General features: G+C 31.6%; 1 protein-coding gene across 1 annotated transcript in view; it reads right to left on the minus strand.

Annotated features, from left to right (window-relative positions):
• The window catches only part of LOC131855176 (transmembrane protein 151B-like), a 57,137-nt gene extending 39,844 nt beyond the window's left edge, over window positions 1-17,293 (minus strand). Inside the window, exon 1 of the mRNA XM_059206424.1 lies at window positions 17,004-17,293. Within this exon, the coding sequence (XP_059062407.1) occupies window positions 17,004-17,054 (51 nt within the window). The 5' untranslated portion in view covers window positions 17,055-17,293. The remainder of the gene's footprint in view (window positions 1-17,003) is intronic.
• Window positions 17,294-21,817: the final 4,524 nt, after the last annotated feature.

Consider the following 21,817-nt stretch of genomic DNA (forward strand, 5'->3'; position numbering starts at 1 on the left):
ACAATTCTCAATTTCTCAAGTCGTAATATCTTGTAATATAATAATAATAACTCTTTATTGCGCGCAGCTAAATAAAGTATGATTTATTTTATTTATTTATTTTATTACTTATTATTAATATCACAAAAATGATAAAAGTACATTGAAAGTGTTTCACAAAAGGCGGTCTTATACTCGTAGCAGAAATGTAAGGTATTGACCGAAAGTATATGGTATTCAAACGACAAAGTATAAAGTATGAAGTTGAAGTGATTAGACAGTAGGGTAACATTTCAGATTGACTCTGAAAAATAAAATAAAAACGCTAAATAAATTCTTTCTATGCACATGTCGCAGCAAACAATCAATCTTGTCGCTCGTCCCTTTTCACTGGACAAAAAATGAAAGAGATTCTCGTTGAACTGAAAACAATTTAGAATCGATGGATATACATAATATATATTGACGACCTCGGTGATATAGCGGTTAGCACACTGCTTTACGACCGATGGTTGCGGGTTCGATTCCTCGCATGACACAAACATTCTTGAATATGATTGTTTGAATCGGTCTGGGTGTTTTCTATGTATAATATGTATGTATTTACAAAAAAAAATCTATGTATATGTATCAGTTATCTAGTACCCATAACACAAGCTTTAGCTAGCTTAACTTGAGTCTAGATGGCGCTGTGTGAATTGTCCTGACATTATTATTATTATATGCTACGAGTATAAGTAAGTTATAATATTTCTTTTGATGAAAAAAGGGTCTTATTTCGTAATCTGTTATTATCATTATACGAATTGAATATTGTTATTTCAGATTACCTTTCAGAAATGTAATACAATAAGTAGTTCTTAGTATGAATAATGAAATATAATAAAGTTTGTGACTATGCATGTTTGTTATTCTTTCAAGCAAAAACTACTGAACGGATTTTTATGAAACTTTACAGTGATATAGCATAGGCATCAGAATGGGTGAAACCGCGGACACAGTTAGTAATTAAATATATTTATATTACTGTAATTGGATACCGAATAATTAATTATAATTGTAATAACTTGGATAATTATAATCATGCTCGAAGGGTATTGTTTTAGAGTTTATTATAACAATTTATTTGAAAGAATAACACGCAAGTTTCCTGCTCGTTCTTTTTGTGATGAGACAGCTTTCCAAATAAGTTATAGTTTAAAGAGGATGATATGACCACTAAAATATAATTTTAAATTATTATATTAATGTATATTATATTGAATTGGAATTTATATGAGATTAAAATATTTCTGTCGTATTCTATTGAAATAAAAAAAGATTAAAAATAGTTAAAGTTATTAATCTATACTAATATTATAAAGTTGTATCTATTTATAAGTATGTTTATTCGTGGTAATTTCCGGATCTAATGATCCAATTTAAGAAACTCTTTCACTGTTCGAAAGGTAAATTATCGCCGAGTGCTATTGCCTATATAACATCACGCTACGACCAATATGAATATAACAGCAATGAAAAATGTTGCTGGAAAACCGAGGAGACCGAGGATAGTGGTGTTTATTCTTGAACTGAGCGGACTATATGTTTTGTGACCCAAGGCTTACCCAACCCTAACTTTAAACAACCATTCTTTAATTTTTTTTTTTACTATGAATACATTTTTTTTTAATACTTAATTTGCCGTATTTGTTATTTTTTAACATTAACAAACGCGACAGTGGCTGCGTACATTTTGCTGCGTGCGCTGCGTAAATGGTTAAAGTTATGCAAAAAATAAGTACAACGGAATTGTTCTCCTTTAAAAGTTCTAAACAAAAGTCCGTGACAACATATGTCTATATGTTAACTGGGGCCACTATAACCTTCTTATGTTAGAAAGAAAGAAAGAAAGAGTTATTAGTCTTTCTTCTACAATAATGCATTATTGGTTTTTATAAATATGATATTAATCCTAATCCAAATAAACACGTTATATAACATAAGTATTTAATTATGAACGAAATTGTCCTTTACAATTTGACTTCAATGAACACTTTAGAAAATATGTATTTTAGTTTTAATTAAAGAAGAACCTCAAACAATGTATCCGTGCAAAGCCGTGGTGTGTTGCTAGTATAAAATATAATTATATCACGACTCCTAAATCGAAATGTTATCAATGCAAACGTTTTCCAACGAAACCACTTTCCGAATCCGAATGCAAATTGACTTTTTTCTCTCGAAATTTCCGCGTAGTAATTGTATTACACGGTGTTTTGTATTCTTTTGTCGATATTCTGAACAATATAATAAAGAAAAACAGTATATAACTTGAACAAATATATTTAATCATCAAAAATATGTTACTATAGTTAAGATTTATAACCTTTTAATTATTTTTATAACTTCACACAATTTAACTGGTGTATTATATTTACTTTGCTGTATATTTAAACAGTTATATATTTATTTATATATAAAGCTAGAAATCTGTAACTAAATTATAAAAAAGCTATATATATATTTTAAGTTTTTTTTATAGTAAGGACATAAGACCTGACATTTAAGGAACTTTTATAAATGAATTAAAAAAAAAATTAAACATTAAATAAAGTTATCACGGCAACTATTCACCAATAAAGAATGTGAATATTTTCATCATGTTTTGAACTGCCACGTGATATCAATGTCCAAAGGAGTGTTCCACTAAGCAATAAGTAGAGTAACTTACGTTAATAAGTAGTAGAGTAACTTACGCTACTTTTTTTACAATTTCATTTATTTTAATCATTTATTTTAATAAGAAAAGAAATTAATATCCACATAGACAAAGTAGCGGGTAATAGCTAGTTATTACTAACTAGCTACCCGGCTTCGACCGGGTGTACATGTATTATACATATATAAACCTTCCTCTTGAATAACTCTATCTATTGCTAAAAACTGCATTAAAATCCGTTGCGTAATTTAAAAGAGCTAAGTGAAAACACAGCCGTAGTGCCTTCATTTTATATTATGTAATGATATGACAATAATAACTGAGCAACAATTGATTAAGAAGCCTCAATATAGTTATAATAATTGAGTTAGCTGATTGGATCGTGTGCGATATCGCTTGATTACTTGTGCGCCCAAAGCGAATCCGCACATAATAGGTACAGCACAATAATAATCAACAAAGTACATTAACAAGGTTGCTTTGTTGATTATTATTGTGCTGTATTATCTGCGGATTCGCTTCACATGAAATGCCTAGTATAAATGCAGAATATAAAGGTACCATCCAGTGGAATAACAGGTATGTTCGTCGTTTCAATGACATACTTTAACTTCATGCGACAGTCATAGAGAAACAGAAGTAACTTTCGAGTTTGATAGCCTCAGTGGTCTAACGGTTTAGCTCACTGCATTACTGCCTATTGCCGCGGGTTTGATTCCTTGGACAGTTCAAACATTTGTATTTATGAGTACGAATATTTATATCAGTCTGGGTGTTTTCTATATATTATGCATGAATTTATATCAGTTGTCTTAGTTTGGGACTAAATGGCGCTGTGTGAATTATTCTGACATATTATTGTTATATTATTATTTGATTGACACTGATGCGGACCAAGGGGATGCGGATGGCATCCCCTTGGTGATTAGTTTGAAATAAATAAATAATAAAAATGTTTCCAGTCGAGTTCAAATATGATGAGGTTTATTCGACTATATATTTTATTAGTACATACAGCAAAGAATTATAAGTCTGAATTAAATATATAAAAAAAGGACGTCGTGCACAATATGTATTATTTTAAAAAGAGGATAGTTAGAGTTATAGCAATGATGAATGATATAGCACTTTTAGCAGGGAGCAACTAATAATCATTAGTTGCGAATGGTCGGTTCGTAATTAGCCGTTAATCTCGAATTGTCTAATCACGGTTGATTGGACCCTACACATAGTTCGAGAGGGTTTCTCTAGAGAAATCCCGAATTATACGTCTAAAAAAGACCACATAAATTTCGGACATTGCTCTCATATTGTGATTATTGTCCTGATGATATTCAATATGAACACACAAATTTCTGTTATAGTTTATATCACATATTCGAATTATATACATATATCTAATTATTAAACTTAAAAAATATGTTCTTTCATATATAGTGGCTAGTAGTATATGAATACATATATTTTTTTAAATTATGTATAAAAAATATAGAAACTATCATGTATTTGACACACACGCATAGAAGTATAGTCTTTGACAATAGAACCTTAATAATGTTCAAACTTATAATTTATTTTAATATAATTATGGTCGAATTTCGACCACTGGGTGACCACTAGTATCAATAAGAACCTGCCTTTTATTACGTTGCTCTTTTATTACTCAATATAGTCGAAACAAATAAATAAAAATTATTATTATTATTAAAATCCCAATTTTATATGACTCGGAGAAGTTGTAAATAAATATATTATATTTATTTTGAGCATATTGTAATAATAATAATAATAATCTCAGGAATATTCACATAGCGCCATCGACTCAAGTTAAGCTAGCTAAAGCTTGTTATGGGTACTAGACAACTGATACAAATACATAGATAATTTTTTTCCGAAAATACATACATATTATACATAGAAAACACCCAGACCGATACAAACAATCATACTCATGTTTGTGCCGTGCAAGGAATCGAACCCGCGCCCATCGGTCGTAAAGCGGTGTGCTAGACCGATAGACCACCGATGCCGTCAAAATTGTATACTTCTACATAGAATATAATATAAGAAAAATATATTAGATGCTTTTATATGTGTATATATATAATGTGCTCAGAATACTAATATATTCAAGCAACATATGTAGGTAGCAACAATCTTTATTCAAATAAACTTAACAATTATATATATGCACTTTTGAATAATAATATATTATTTCTACCGCAACATTCAGAGTGCATTTTAGACAAAAAGAACGAGCAAGAAACTTTGCTTGTACTCTTTTCAAACACATATTTTATGTAGCAAATAACAAAATAAGAAAAGTAGAAATATATGGATAGGTTAGTAACAAAAGTGTAAGAAATATATATATTAGGTATATATGTGTATATATATATTAAAACAAATTTGTAACAATTCCAAATCAAGCGTATTCGTGAAATTGAAGTACTTTCCCCGGGGAACGGAGACCGAAATATCACAATAATATTCGAAGTTTTCATACAATCCGTGGGAACATATGATCGATGAATATTATATGTAGTTCTAATACATAAAATGTGTGTGTTTGTTACAGTTGTGAGTTTGATACAAAACTCCTCCAAAACCGCTTGACCGATTCTTATGAACTTTGTATATATTGTCAGTAGATCTGAGAATAGGACGTAAACTATTTTTGAAATCCCTAATTGATAAGGGTGACCCCCCCTATTATATATAATACTAGCTGTACCCGCGACTTCGTCAACATGGAATTTAACTTTATAGTTCTACATAAAATAAAAGTAGCCTAAGTTACTCCTTATTACATCAGCTACCTACCAATTAAAGTCCCGTCAGAATCGGTCCAGCCATTTCAGAGATTAGCCGGAATAAACAGACAGACAAAAATAGTTAAAAATGTTATCTTAGTGTATGTACGGTACATTTATATTCATATGCACGTAGTAAAAACGGTTATTTCAATATTACAAACAGACGATTCACACGAAGCCATCTAGTCCCAAGTTAAACAGAGCGTGTTATAGGTAGTAGTAATAGTAGGCAACTAATATAAATATTTCGATATTTTTTGTACTATAAATATACATAATACACATAGAAAACACCCAGAACTGAATAAACAATCATACTCATGAATACAAATGTTTGTACCGTCCGAGGAATCGAACCCGCGACCATCCGAAGTAAAGTGGTGTGCTAAACCGCTAGATCACCGAGTACATCGAACTATATATTATACGTATATATTATTTTATATTTCATACCAATTCCATCGAATCTTTTACACTGCTGTAACCGAACAGAAAACGCACGAATTTGTAATTATAGTAAAACCACAGCCATTAATTTAATAATTGGCTCAAGTTCATTTTGATTGTGGTCATGAACACGCGCGGGTGCTTCTCTCCGTTGTGGCTTGATTGTCGGTTAGGGAGCAAGTGGCTACAATTGGATTGGAAACTGCGGTATTATAATGGAATATTGCGGTATTTCACTGCAAAAAGTTATTAAAAATGACCAAGATCATCTACACAACGCCATCTAGTCCCAAACTAAGCAGAACTTGTGATATATATTAGACAACTGATAAATATATCGTATACATTTTTTGGGAAATACTTACACACCTATTGCAGGATCTTATGGTACGTCAAATCTATTCTACTCGCTGATCTTTAATAGTTATAATTCTGGCAATTCTTTCGTGAACTCCAGCGATACAGGTTCGCCTAGTGCGGGGTGCAATGTACATTGTATTTTTCAAAATAAATAAATAAAATAAACCTAATTGTAATGACAAATAAACTGACTGCCCACATGATAGTACTGATATCACGTTATCATGCGACGCTCGTAATACCACTTTATGAGTGGTCAGTTGAGCACTAAGATGTCCTGCCTATTATGCTGTGATTTCACTGCCTTTCATTACCCTGAAATAGTTGAGACTGTGATTATAATATAATAATAATATATTTCAAAACAATGCCAAACAAATGACGACCTCGGTGGTCTAGCGGTCTAGCACAACGCTTTACGTCCGATGGTAGCAGGTTCGATTCCTCGCACGGCACAAACATTTTGTATTCATGAGTATGACTGTTTGTATTGGTCTGGGTGTTTTCTATGTATAATATGTATGTATTTACGAAAAAAATCGATGTATTTGTATCAGTTATCTAGTACCCATAACACAAGCTTTAGCTAGCTTAACTTAAATAACTTAACTATATATACTATAACTTAATAATCTCAGGACAATTCACACAGCGCCATCTAGTCCCAAGTTGAGCAGAGTTCTTATTATGGGTACTAAATAATCAATAAACACATAGATACTTTTTTTGTAAATACATATTATACATAGAAGATGCCCAGACTAGCAGACAAGTAATCATGATGAAACATTGTCTGATGTTTGTACTGTACGAGGAAACGAACCCGCGACCATCAGAAATAAAGCGGTGTGCCAAACCGCTAGACCATCGAGGCCGTCCAGATACCCATCCGGACATGTTATGTATGTGTAACATATTATGTTTTATATAGAGACATAGAAAATATCGTGGGTCATAGATGAAATTTTCAGAAACGTCAAATATTCAAAGGCTAAAATATATATAACAGCAGATCAGGTGAACATAAGTTCCGTATGGGACCTATGCAAACAACTTTTTACAAAGTCTCCCTCGGTATACAAAAACATGTTAGTCATACACGAAATTTTTTAGGAATCCGTCAAATATGCAAAATCTTAAAAAATGAATGTAACAACAGATCAGGTGAACGCGGTAGGCGTGTAGGCGGCCACAATACGGGAACATTACGGCGCGGGCCGCGTGTCATTGTGCTCCCAAGATTTATGATACTCCATCCCTCTTATTGTGCTGCCGAGAGTGGAGGGTTAGCCATTTTCAGGGCAACCGCGTAATATTTAGCCTGATACGACATTTTTGTGTTTGTTGTGTAATTCTCTAATCTTACATCATGCTCTTAAGAGGACTATTACAAAATGATGCCGCTCAACTTTAGGTTTAATCGCATGGATTTACGCACACATACAGCAATACACGCACACAGACGCAAATAACCGTGTAGCTCAATCGGTGTGGATTTAGTATGAACCATTTTGATCCTTGTAATATTTTAATTAATAATGTGATATGTTTCTACTTAACTGAGACTACTTATTGGATTTTTTTAAATAACGTTATTTATCTTAATTATCAAAGTGCTAATAATGACCATATTTTTTTATTATATTATTCCTAGAGGGTTGATGTCAGGATGCTGGCCGATTGTACAACTAAAAGCCAAAACCTTAAGTAATATGAGTAACAAATAATTGGGATAAGGACAGGAAGATGAAATTACTATAACATAAATTTACTAATTAATTCTTCTTACATATTAATTCAGTTTATTTATTAATAGATACAATATAATTTATTATAAGAGTCGGATACATTATTGCCATATTCACTTGTTCTAAATATTATACTTAGCAAATAATTATTTTATTTATATATAATAGTTGTGTTTTCAAGGCTTTGTTTTGATTTAAAGGTCCCATCCTTATATGTATATTAGGTGTGTCCGCGACTTCGTCAGCGTGGTATAATGAAATTGACCAAATAAAGGAAATATATTTAGATTATAACCTAAAAAAGTTTCTTTGTTTCAATTAAACAATGACGATACTTTTATACAACCTTTCATCTCCGCTTTTAATCCCTTACAATACTTTTTTCGCACTATAAAGTAGTCTATGACCTTTCTCAGGGTATACTATCTGTGTATATGTATATCTATCTATATAGACTACCTGTGTATATATATGGTAGTGAATTTACAAGGTACAGGGGAATAACACCCGAGTTTTCAGGAATGGCAACGCATGAGGGAAACAATGTGTTGATATGAACATGGCAGGTACTGCTCATGTATATAGGCGACGGTTACCCCTTTCCATCAGGAGAGCCGTCAGCTTGTTTGCCATTCTAAGTTGTAAAAAAAAAGCTTCAACTGCTATCATTGCTGTTCCTGCATCATTGACGTCGCCGCATAATATTGGCTGATATTGCAGCTTCTCGTTCTTGGTTGGCCGATTCTTGATTCTTGATAAATAATTAATTGTTAATGTCAAACCTTTTTATAAATTATTATAAGACGCCTCATTGATTATATGTAATGAAATCACCATGAGCTATAGAGATTTTGGACAGAACCTTAAAAGACCTTAGAAACACCTCTGCTCTCATTGGCGGGATTACTTTTATACTTTTGCTGGAGATTTCTGAAAGACTCTCTGTGTCATTAACATCGTCTCCCTTATGGACTTTAATTGAAAGTTTAAAACTACTGACAAATTTGAGAGCTCATTTTTATGGAAGCACAGATAGTGATTTCCCACACTAAATGCTCAAACTTGAGGAAGGAATTTCTCAAAAGCATGATCCAGTCATGAAATTTAAGCCCGCCGAACATGTGCAATGGCGTCCCATTGGATATATTGCTTACTAAAGAATTGAAAGACAATTTAATTGTAGACCATTATAACCGGTACGTTAGCTGGGCAACCAGCTTATATACCAAGAATACCGATGATTCCAACTGATCTGCCAATACCATTTTAACGGCTTCAATTTCCGGTTAAAATATCATCTACACATGTAATAGATCTATGTATGTTTTGATCTTAAAAAACTACGCAGATTTTGATTCGTTGTTATTTAATAGACAGAATAGATAGACTCAAGAGGAAGGTTTATATATAACGTCCCAATACTGTACACGGATCTTTAAACGCGCGATAACCTATATATCCCATATTCACGAGGGCGAAGCCGCGAGCTAAAAGCTAGTCTCTAAATAAAAACATTTATAATGTTGTTGACTTTTCACCCAAACACGCATAATTATTTGACATAACTGTACAGTAATGAAAGTCCAACGAGTATAATAACAGAATAGCTGCAATTTAGAAATATCTGTATTGTGTAAAATAAAATAAAATTGGATAAAATATCTCTAAACATTAAGGAATATAATTTATATATAATTTGGTAATTTATTTACAATCCACATTGCATACTAGATGATATACACTATATAACACAAGACAAATGTACGTAAAAATAATAATGGTATTTTTATGAACAATAACCCTATTTTAATTTAGAAAAAAACTACAAAATAAACATAGAGTAAAATTGGTTTACATTTTCTTACATTTTTCTCTCAGATAAGCGTTATTTTTAAAAATACTAAAATGTTCTCTTTTTTAATTTTAACAATTAATTGCCATTAGTGTGACGAAATACCATGCTCTTGTGCTTTTCATAGTCCAGCAGGGTAGGTAGGTTTTATTTGTAGCATAACTGTACTTTTGTCTTGGCATGCTAAAATAAATATTATTATTGTATATATATATATATGTATATATATATTTAACAACAACTTTAAATTAATATTCGTAGAAATAAGTATATATTAGCAAAATTAATTAAATATTACTTAAATTATCAAAATGGTTTAGTCGCTCTATACTAATGTTCACTGACGAATGTCTTATCTTAGCGGTGTTGTAAAAAATGGCATAGGTCCTACCTCGACGAGCGCTAGCGCAGCACTGAGAATTTACTTTTGGCGCAACGGAATTTATACAACTTTAAATTATTATTATTGTTTATATCTTTCTTAGAAACTTATATATTTTTTTTATATTTCTAATTTACAAGTATATTAACTTTATTATTATGTTTTTTTTATGCAAAAATTTCGTTGTATTTATGAGAAAATTAGAAATGATTATGGCAAAGTTTTGTTGAAATTTCGGGTTTCATTATGATCAATTTTTTAGATATTTAAGTTGAAAATGAAAAAAAGGACGATGCTGTCTCAATTTATAAAGTAATTATCAAGTTTTAGTACAAATATCATATCAATTTATGTTTGTTTATTAATGAACGACGACCCCAAACTTCTGTCTCTTAGCGTTTTTGAATAAACTATTTTAGAAATTAGGAAGACTAACAAAGAGAAAATTAACATTTCAAAGATGTAGTTTTTAAGATTAGATATCTATCTATATAATTCAGGAATCAAAATGTATATCCGACTCTTAATTTCTTAGAACCAGAACCCCAAAGACACTGCTTTTAGGCCAAAAAATGTGAAAGGCCTCTTAATATCTTATATATAAAATTCTCGTGTCACAGTTTTCATTCCTATACTCCTCCGAAACGGCTTGACCGATTATCATGAAATTTTGTGAGCGTATTGAGTAGGTCTGAGAATCGGCCAACATCTATTTTTCATCCCCCTAAATGTTAGGGGTAGTCCAACCCTATTTTTTTTTTATTTTAAGGCAAAACAACGTTTGCCGGGACAGCTAGTATATTATATATGCGAAAGTTTATAAGTATAGATGTTTTTTCTCTTTCACGCAAAAACTACTAAACGGATTTTGATGAAAGTTTACAGTAATATAGCTTATGTATGAGAATAACACATAGGCTATATTTTATATTGAAATATAACGCGGATGAAACCGCGGGCACAGCTAGTATTTATATAAGTACAATGTCATTATATCTCAGGACAATTAACACAGTGCCATGTAGACTTTTGAATTTGTTAAATTTAAATAAAACATTTCTTAAGTGTGTAAACTATCTACCTACACCTTATATAATGATAACCCAGGCAGGACATTTCACATAACGCCATCTAGCTCAAGCTAAGCATAGCTTGTAATTAGGTTTTAGAAAACGGATACAAATACATATACCTTTATTTTTACATACATACATATTATACATAGAAAACATCCAATCCAATCCAAAATAATGTATCATGAATACATTGGTTGTACCATGCAAGGAATCGAACCGGCGACCATTGGAAATAAGGCGATATGCTAAACGCTAGATCACCGAGTCCCTCAAATACATTATTTACTCTATTCCTCCAACATTAGGATATACAAGGGAAAAAATATTATATGTACAAAAATAATATTATAATATTTTAACATAACATTAATTAAACCGTAATTACCAGAAAATATAAATATGAATGGCTTTATTAAAGGTACCTACAAAGTATATTTATTATAATTTCTAAACATTATTTATAGATATGGCGACTGTTGCTGACAGCTCAATTTAACCTTTTTACAAGATTTTATGTAACTTGCTTCATACATAATATCCTCTTTTCATCCTATTTTCGCGTTCATTTATAATCCGAACCTTTGCCGAATTTCGATCGAGTTGAAATTTTGTTCGTATGTGTCTTAGCTCGATAACAATGTAATTTATGACAATAATGGTAGAGTTTCAAGATAGCCTGACATATGATACATATTCCAGAACTGTAATTCAAAATGGGGAAGATTTTGAATTGAATTGATTCAAGATCGGTTGTTAGTAAATGGGATGGGATACATTTTGATCTTATTATCTACTGTGTATACTGTGATCATTGATCTGTGATTCATCCTAATTGCTTCAAATATGCGATAGCTTAACACATAAACAGATAAGGAGACAGTTTTTATCTCGTCCTGATTTTACAATTTTAATACATTTATTTCTAATATATTCAATTTTCTATTTACCTATTAACTAGCTGACCCGTGCAACTTCGTCTGCAACACACTTACTACTTTATTATAATATATACTTACTATATACATTTATCATTATATTTCGCGCAATTTACATAATATCTATACATATAAATAAAATTGGAGTGTCTGTTTGTAATATTGAAATAACCGCTTATTAGTACATGCATATGAATATAAATATGGTACATACACCAAAATAACATTTTTTACCATTTTTGTCTGTCTCTCTGTTTGTTCCGGCTAATCTCTGAAATGGCTGGACCGATTTTGACGAGGCTTTTATTAGCAGGTAGTTGATGTAATAAGGAGTAACTTAGGCTACTTTCTTTTTAGAATAATAAAGTTAAATTCCACGCGGACGAAGTTGCGAGTACAGCTAGTCTTTAATATAAATTATAGCCTATGTGTTATTCTGATACATTTTATTATATTCGATTTCCTATTTACATATTAACTAGCCGATCCAATATATACTAAATAGTTAAAGAAGATAATTCTAAAGTTCAAAGATAACATTCATGATATTAAACAACATTCATCTCGAAGCATGTAAGATATATGAAAATAAATTATTAACCTTTCATAGGAACTGCACGATTACGGGACTGATTTAGTATGAGAGGTCTAAAATTTATTTTCACACACTTTGGTTCTTGGAACAAAATTTCTCTACTTTCATATATTTTAGGTGTGTGAAAGAGTCAGAAATCGCACTGATCGTTGACAATAATTGAAGAATAATATCTAATAATTTAATAATTTTATTTATTTCACATAATTTGTACAAATAATTTAAGAATTTTCCTACCTCAGAAATCAGGCTGACTTGTGAGGTAGGAATAGAAAATACCTTTGTTTCAGAAGTCATATATATAACAATAATAATTATAACAACCCAGTACAATTTCTTGTAAAACAATTTATTTGTTGGATAAATATTTTAATGGAAACATTACAATAGAATAAAACAATAAGGTGATATATTACAGAGTCGAAGACAGTAAGGTCATAACATAAATAAAGTATTTTCTTTAATATTTTGATGAGAGAATAGAAAAATAAACTAAACTAATAAACTAAACTAAAAAAAAATAAACGCAGTGTCACCACATTTTTTAGCGTATGCAGTTAGCACAGCGTGTGCTAACTGTATACGCTGACGGGGCACCAATGGAGTATGATATAATGAAGATATAGTCAGGTTCGTCAGTCCATGATCATGAAGTCACTCGAAAATAACCGCGATGTTTTCCAGGGGTAACAACGTGGAGGTCAACCAGATAGAGTATATTCAATTACTATCAAACCCTTCCCCCCTTATACTTTCATATTCAGTAATGTCACTGTCTTATTCTTGATACATTTTACATACAGATTGCAAAGCAAGTGGTCCTCAAGCCACCAATTTCCTATCATTCCAAGGTCAAGGTGACCAATTACCTTCCGGTCCTAAACTTCTAAGATGGTTAAGAAAGTTGTTTTATGAAGCTTAGTTAAAGTCAGCTGCGGTCCCGAGGGTGCATTGAGGAGTGGTACCCTCGCAAACATGTACAAAAATCAGTTGTTTACTCTCAGTTCAAACTGCTATCAAATCATAATTCAAACTATAGATATGTTTTTTGTCAGTTCTTCTCAGCCCAAAAGCACTACGAACTGAAGGTAGATTAGACATATTATAAGAGTCTATAATAAACCTACGAGAATAAGGATATTTTGATTTTAATATTGAAGATAAAAATCAAACACTAGGGGTGTGTGCGCGTTGCCGACCCTTAAGAAATCTTTATATACCATTCTTGAAAAACCCCATGCTGTAGGGTCTCGAGAAAACCTTACAGGAAGCTCATTCAATAGTATAAGTGCCTCTGAATCCGCACTGTCCGAGACCACTTAGGTTCCAGCGTGTGTCGATGGTGAGCTGTGCGAAGGTAAAAGGTAGCAGTGGGCAACGTGTCAAACAATTCTCAAGAACATAGATAGGTATAGATATAGGTTCATTATGGATTATTTGTTGTAGATTTGTTTTGATAGCACCTTTGGCCGAAACACCCTCATCTACGAAGAATGACGCAAATGGTATAGAATATTGATTGTTTGTCATTCGTGATTATTTATAAGGTGATAAAGTTTCACGACCTCGCGTCACTTCCCTGGGAAAATAGGCATCTGGCACGAAACTCTCCGTCTTGACTAATTGTGATGTCCATGTTTTTAAATAAATAATCTATACATATAAATAAAATTGGAGCGTCTGTTTGTTAAATAATCTATACATATAAATAAAATTGGAGCGTCTGTTTGTAATACTGAAATAACCGTTTTTACTTGGATATAAATACGGTACATACACCAAAATAATACTTTTTACAATTTTTGTCTGTCTGTCTGTTTGTTCCGGCTAATCTCTTAAATGGCTGGACCTTGCTGGCTTTTGACGGGACTTTTTTTGGCAGGTAGCTGATGTAAAAAGGAGTAACTTAGGCTACTTTTATTTTAGAAAATTCTTTTATTTTAGAAAAGTAAAGTTATATTCCACTCGGACGAAGTCGCGGGTATAGCTAATTTTTAATATTTTTGTTAGGAATCCTTTCAAAATAAACAATGTTATCATTATTATCAATTATATAGAGTGCAGATTAATTGGAGACAAAATTGTTGCAACACCATCATACAGTAAAAAGCAACTGTCTGTTATGTCTTGTTTGCGTTTCTTTGTGTTCGAAAATGTAGGTAGTTTTTATATACGTTTTCCTTACCATGACGATTACAAAGACCTCACTTTACGGTCCGGTCAGCTCGCGGGACATTCCTAAAATATAATAAAAGGTGTAGTGAAATAAAGTGTTAAATCTGTGAATTTGTGCTAACATATGCCCTACATCCTGAAACGTGCTAAAGAACATTAAAAACCTCGGAGCGTCAGAAGGTTATGGATATAACCCCACGGTTTCAAATTTTTTCCGTAACACTTTGTTTCCAATGTGTACAACGTGAAACGCGAGTTATAAGTAAACTAGATTCCTGCTATTAATTTTCAAAATCCCAGTAATAACAAATAATCTTCGGAACAACACTCATAATCCAATAAGAAAAAACACGAATATTTCTTTTATACCGTGTCATTACCGGCTGGCATAAGATAGGTTATAAAAGTGAATAAAACAAGGGTTTGGCAAAGGTACTTTCTCCACCTAACATCAGCTATTACTTCTTGCCAATTAAGCTGCGTGGGCCAACGTGAATGAGCCATTTTGTATTGCTGTAGCACACACATAATCTGCATGTCTACCCATATTCTATTGCATTGGTTTATATATATAATCTGTATTGCACTTTTAAATACAGTTCTAAACTTAAATATATACAAAGTGAGTTATATAATCTGTATTGTATAGATACTATTTATAATTGTGTATGTGTGTTCTAAGATACAAATAAAAAATCTTATCTATCTATCTTTAGGCACTTAGCAAGCCGTTTAAGTACTACCTATCTACCTTCAGATAGGTAGTCTTGAAACGGCGTGCTTTGTAAGCTATGTTTCTGTTAGAAAGGTGAGAATATATCAGTTCAAAATTGTAAAAGACATGAGCATTATGAGCATATTGACGTGATAATCACGTCTATTCGTGTACATAGTTATTTACCACTCGGCTTCAGGTGGATCTATCAGATTGTTTAAAAAAAATACCTACACAGAATATACAATTCATATAATTCTATACTTTATTACAAAACACTTAAGTTATTATATTTCAATGAAAAGATTTAAAACAAACAGCCTCTAGTAATCATAACACCAAAAGATTTGAAAAATTCAATTACATTTTTTTTGTATTCTCCGTTCTTACAAAGATTCCATAACAATGGAGTTTTTTTAAGTACTCCCAATATTATACTTTTGTAATGGCTCTCATAACTGTTTTTTCTTGTTGACACGTTTTCTGATTTCGTTTAGTGAAGTATATCTATGTAGACTGTATGAGGCGGCTTGGTCGGCGATGGTCTAGCGGTGTAGCACGCCGCGGCACCGCCTTACTTTAGAACGGTCGCGGGTTAGATATCTCACATTGTGCAAACATTAAAATTTGTATTCATGAGTATGATGTTTTGTATTGGTCTGGTTGTTTTCTCTGTATATTATTTATGTATTTACATAAAAAATATCAGTTGTCTACTACCCATAACACAAGCTCTGCTTCGGTGAATTTTTATTGATATTTAATATATACAAAGATACAAATTGCTTTTGGATTTTTATTACAGTATAAATGAATAATAATAAATGCCACCTGACGATACCTACATTCCAATAGGTATAGTTTACAGGCGTAATTAAAACATCGCCTTCAGTAGTCAATAAATCAATGAAATGCACTCTCTATATACACTAACTATACTGGAATTAGTCGGGTTTATCAGAAAACATAGTTATTATTAAGTTTGCAAATACAGGCGAGATCTGCCTAATAAAGTACCTATATAATTAAGTTTTTCTTCTAAAGATTTACTTTAAAAGTTATGTAGCATAGAGTAAGCTATATACAATTCTATTGTTTATCACATAAATATAATAACAAAACGCAATGCAGAGTTTATGTAATAAAAGGGAGGAACATTTGGATCACATCCAAATTCTAAGGATATAAGTTACATAATCGGGATACAAGAAACAACACTTACCAGGTCCTCGTCATCGTCCGAAAAAATATTTGATCTCTCCTGTGCCGTCATGTCGTCGAGATGAGCATCCAAAATCCAAAACCAACCCTCATGGCTCACACAAACACAATACACCTAGCTCCATCACTAATACACATTAACTGCATCCAAACTCGCTACCAAAGTGCACATCCCAATTTATTCATTTTAACGTAAACCTCTATTTTTGGTGTAAAAATAAAACGCAATAACAATTTAAAAATATAAGTTCGTTTGAAATTCGAACACGTGATTGCGAATTTAAATCGAAAAACAAATGACTGTCGATGGCAAGTTCGAAATTCAAACACATCGAGCGCTCCGAACGGAGTGTACACGCTTACTGCGGTGGAGGGCGGGCGTCGCAAGCACTGCAGCGTCACGTAACCATGGTTACGCGAAGGTTTTCTATGCGGGGAACAGCCCGCCCGTATGCATCAAGGCAGATAATATCATTTTAATAAATAAAGTGAATTAGTACCGGTCTACGCGAATGGGTGTGTAATATAATTAAAATTAATTAATTACTGCTGTGAACTTTTTGGGCCTCTATTTCCAAAGTTTTGGCGGTTTAGTGACTTTCGAAATAATGTTATTACACGCACTGTCATCTAGTCTTAAACTAAGAAGTTGTACTATAAGCATTAGATATAACAAAACATTCAGACATAAAAACGGATATATATGGAATGGTGCACTCTCTCGAGCTAATGGAGTACATTGGTGAGCCACCAGTGGAAAATGATAGGAGGAAAAATCCTGTCAATTAGTTAATCGAGTAATAAACCAGGAATTAATTAGAGTGGAGCATTTTAGTCGACCTGATATAATAACAAAATAAATCAGTCTTGGTGATCAACGCAGACCAGTGCATAGAAGCTCCTGTACACGAGTATAATGAACGAGCTAGCCATAATTGCGTTCAACCATATTCTAGGGAGCCTATGCAATGACCCGTCCCACCACGCAACCTGTCTGGACATATTAGTGACTCACTAAATGTTTCACGTAGTGCTTGGACGTTTCACAATGAAATTTTCACAGAATATGTTATTAAATATGGATCACAACATAAACATTATTCTTTAAAACCTTAAATTGCGAAAAAAACAAAGGATAACAATAATAAACTTAATTAACATATTTTAACTATGTATGTAAAATACAACAACATAATTCATGGACCTAGATATGTTTATAAGGGCACTATGCAAGGTGCTACTATTTCTCCTTTGTTGTATAACTTGTACACTTGTCAAATCAATAATTATTTGACACAAAATAATAATAATATAAATTTTTTACAGTTTGCTGATGATTTGCTTGTATATAGTGTTAATAATAATGTAACTATTGCTGTAAATAATTTAAATATTGCATTAAAACAAATTTGTGATTACTATCATAATAAATTAAAATTAATTATAAGTCCCAGTAAAAGTGGAGCATTAATATTTTCAAAAAAGAGTCACAATTGTTCACAACCTATTTTATATAATAACATTTTGCTGCCATGGATTCAGGAAAAAAAGTTTCTTGGAATACATTTAGATCAAAAATTATCTTTCAACAATCACATAAATAATATTATAAAATCTGCATGTAAAGGTCTTAATATACTGAAAGCCCTGGCTGGAGTTCACTGGGGTTCTGATCCTCGCACATTGTCTATGTTATATAAGAGTATAGTTAGAAGCCATTTTGACTACAGCTCCCTAGCATATATGAATACAAACCCAACTTTACTACGAAAACTTGACATTATACAAAATAAAGCATTAAGAATAATTACAGGAGCGATGTGATACATATTATGGAGTGTGAACGAATATCCCCCTTTAATATTAAGACGCTTACAAATAGCAGAGAAATTTTGTTTAAAGCTTATTTCTTCTAATAATAATAATGTCTTGGATAGAATCATACCTCCCAAAGTTGTTGAATCAGTTACACCAGGCCCTTATGTAGACTTTAACCGACTTTTATCTGGTTATTTACCTGAAATATTAAGAATTGTTTTGCATATTCATTCTCAAACTGTAAATATATATAAAAGTAAAATTTGGCCTTTGTATCATAAATTATGATGCACTTATAAATAATAACATATCAATATATATAGATAATAATATCTGTAATGCTGATATATATAAGATAAATGAAAATATGGCTTCTTATAGAATATACACAGATGGTTCAAAAACTTCTGATAATGTTAAATCAGCATATTATGACCCACAACTTAAATTAACAAAATGTTTTAAAATAGATAACAATTGTAGTATATTTACTGCTGAATGTTATGCTATATATGCAGCATTACAGCATATAAATAATATAAATGATGTAAACTTTATGATAATAACGGATTCGCAAAGTGCTTTAAAAGCTCTACAAAATATATCTCTTAGATATAATTTAAACTATTTATTGTATATATCAGACAAAATATTTATGATCTGAAAAACAACGGTAAGCAGGTAACATTCTTGTGGGTACCTGGTCATAAAGGAATTGCTGGAAATGAAATAGCGGATCAAGCTGCTCGGAATGTTCATAATGAAGACCACTCGAATATGTTTAAAGTTTCATTCACCGACTATTATAGCTCACTTAAAAATGCTCTAAAATTATTATGGAATAACTATTACATAAATATTGCTAACGATAAGGGAAAATGGTATGCCAAGATCCAAGGAACCCTGCCCGCCAAACCTTGGTACCACAACAATAAAGACGTCGACAGCAGACAATTTATCACGACTATTAATCGTATGAGATTTGGTTCAAACTCGCACTCACCTATACAGAATGAAAATGGTTCACAACCCAAAATGTCCTCACTGCAATGAAGACGAAGATTTGAATCATATTATATTCAAATGTAGAAAATACGGACTCGACAGATTATTACTCATTCACGAGATTCAAGAGCATATTAATGAAGTACCGAAGTCTCTAGAAGAGATCTTATCAAGGCCTGCACTATACAAGATTTTATATAAATTTATTTTTAACACTGGGAAGAAATTATAATTAGGTTTTGTATCTTATGTTGGGCTAAAAAGGACTTGTATCCAGAGCCGTAAAATATTAAATATTAATATTTAAAAAAAAAAAAATTAACATATTTTAAATTTAGAATACGTAGCATTCATCTGTTTTATTAATAGAATTGTTATTACAAAGATGTGAAAATACCATCACGGCGTTTATACATACGTATTCCAAATTCAAAATATGAAAGAGCATTCATTTGTTTTATGCATAAAATTATTATTATAGAGATGCGAAAATAGCATCATGGAGTTTTTATTTACCTCCACAATTTAAAACTATGATTTATACAAAATTTGTGACAAATGTAAACCTACAAATTCATTAAAGAACTGGCTAGTTTGCATGCGTCACATTTCCCCCGTTTTTTTTCTACATTTTTCATTGTAGCTCCACTCCTTCCATTAGTCGTCGACGTTGCATTTAAAGTTTTTTTTTTTATTAAATAGGTACTCGTGTAAATTCGTGGAAGACCACTAGTAAGAAATAAGTAAATACTTTGTTAGAACAATTATTTCTTTTTTCTATATAATTAGTTGTTTATTTAATAAAGTCATAAAGATATCAGAGTTTAATTAAAAAGTCCACTAGATTAATTGAAACAGCCAATATCAAATATTTAACTTACCTACCTGTCAAACTCAATGTTTAGATTTCCCTAAAGACAAAAGCGATTGTTTATTAATATGAATAATTACGGAATCTTTGCTGTACCTCTTATTTTATAAATATATTTATTAAATAATTCTATAGACGTGATTATAGTAATAATAATAGCCCATACTATTACACACAGCGCCATCTAGTCCCAAACTAAGCAGAGCTTGTGTTATGGGTACTGGACAAAAGATACAGATATTTGAATACAATTCTTATAACGGCATAAGTCACCATCCAGACCATTACAAACACTCATACATAAAAATTTTATAAGGTTCGAGGAATCGAACCCGCGACCATCGAAACGTAAACGGTATGCCAAACCGCTAGACCAGCGAGGCCCGTCTAATCTAGAAGAACTCAAGAAGAAAAGTAAGTACCCAAGAAGAGTAATAAATTATGTTTCAAATCAAATATAAAGACACTTTCCTGCACTGAGAGATAAGAAATGAAATTGCTTTATATAGAGAACCAATATAAGCTTATTATTACAACCAACAAACTAATATAAATTTAGACATCTGACAACTTATTATATTAGTTTTTTTTTTTTATTTAATTGGAATGGTAAACAATCAGATGACCCAGCAGTTAATCGACACGTATATACGTGAATAGCAACACGGACATCATCATCCACATTGATAAGGATTTCGTTCATCATATTCATTTGTTTATTAAAACTTCAATGCCCAAAAACATAACTAAGGGTGCTCTTGGCGGACTTAACACCTTAAGGCATTTTCTCCCAGTCAACCATTAGTCAAGAATAGATTCATGTACGCGGTGCATTATCAAAATTTCAAATACAAATGTAATAAAAGAAGATAACTTTAATGTGATTAAATATAAATATATATGCGAACATACTTATATATATAACATATAATATTAATAAATAATTACACATATTTTAATAATATCATAAACGCGAAAGTTTGTGAGTATGGATGGATCTTTGTTACACTTTCACGCAAAAACTACTGAACGGATTTTTATGAAACTTTACATTAATGTAACGATATCAGAATAACACATAGGCTATATTTCAGGCGGGTGAAACCACGCGCACAGCTAGT

The sequence above is a fragment of the Achroia grisella genome, unplaced genomic scaffold (genome assembly GCF_030625045.1).
Source record: "Achroia grisella isolate CSIRO2021 unplaced genomic scaffold, CSIRO_AGI_Agris_v1 utg1062, whole genome shotgun sequence".
NCBI lineage: Eukaryota > Metazoa > Arthropoda > Insecta > Lepidoptera > Pyralidae > Achroia > Achroia grisella.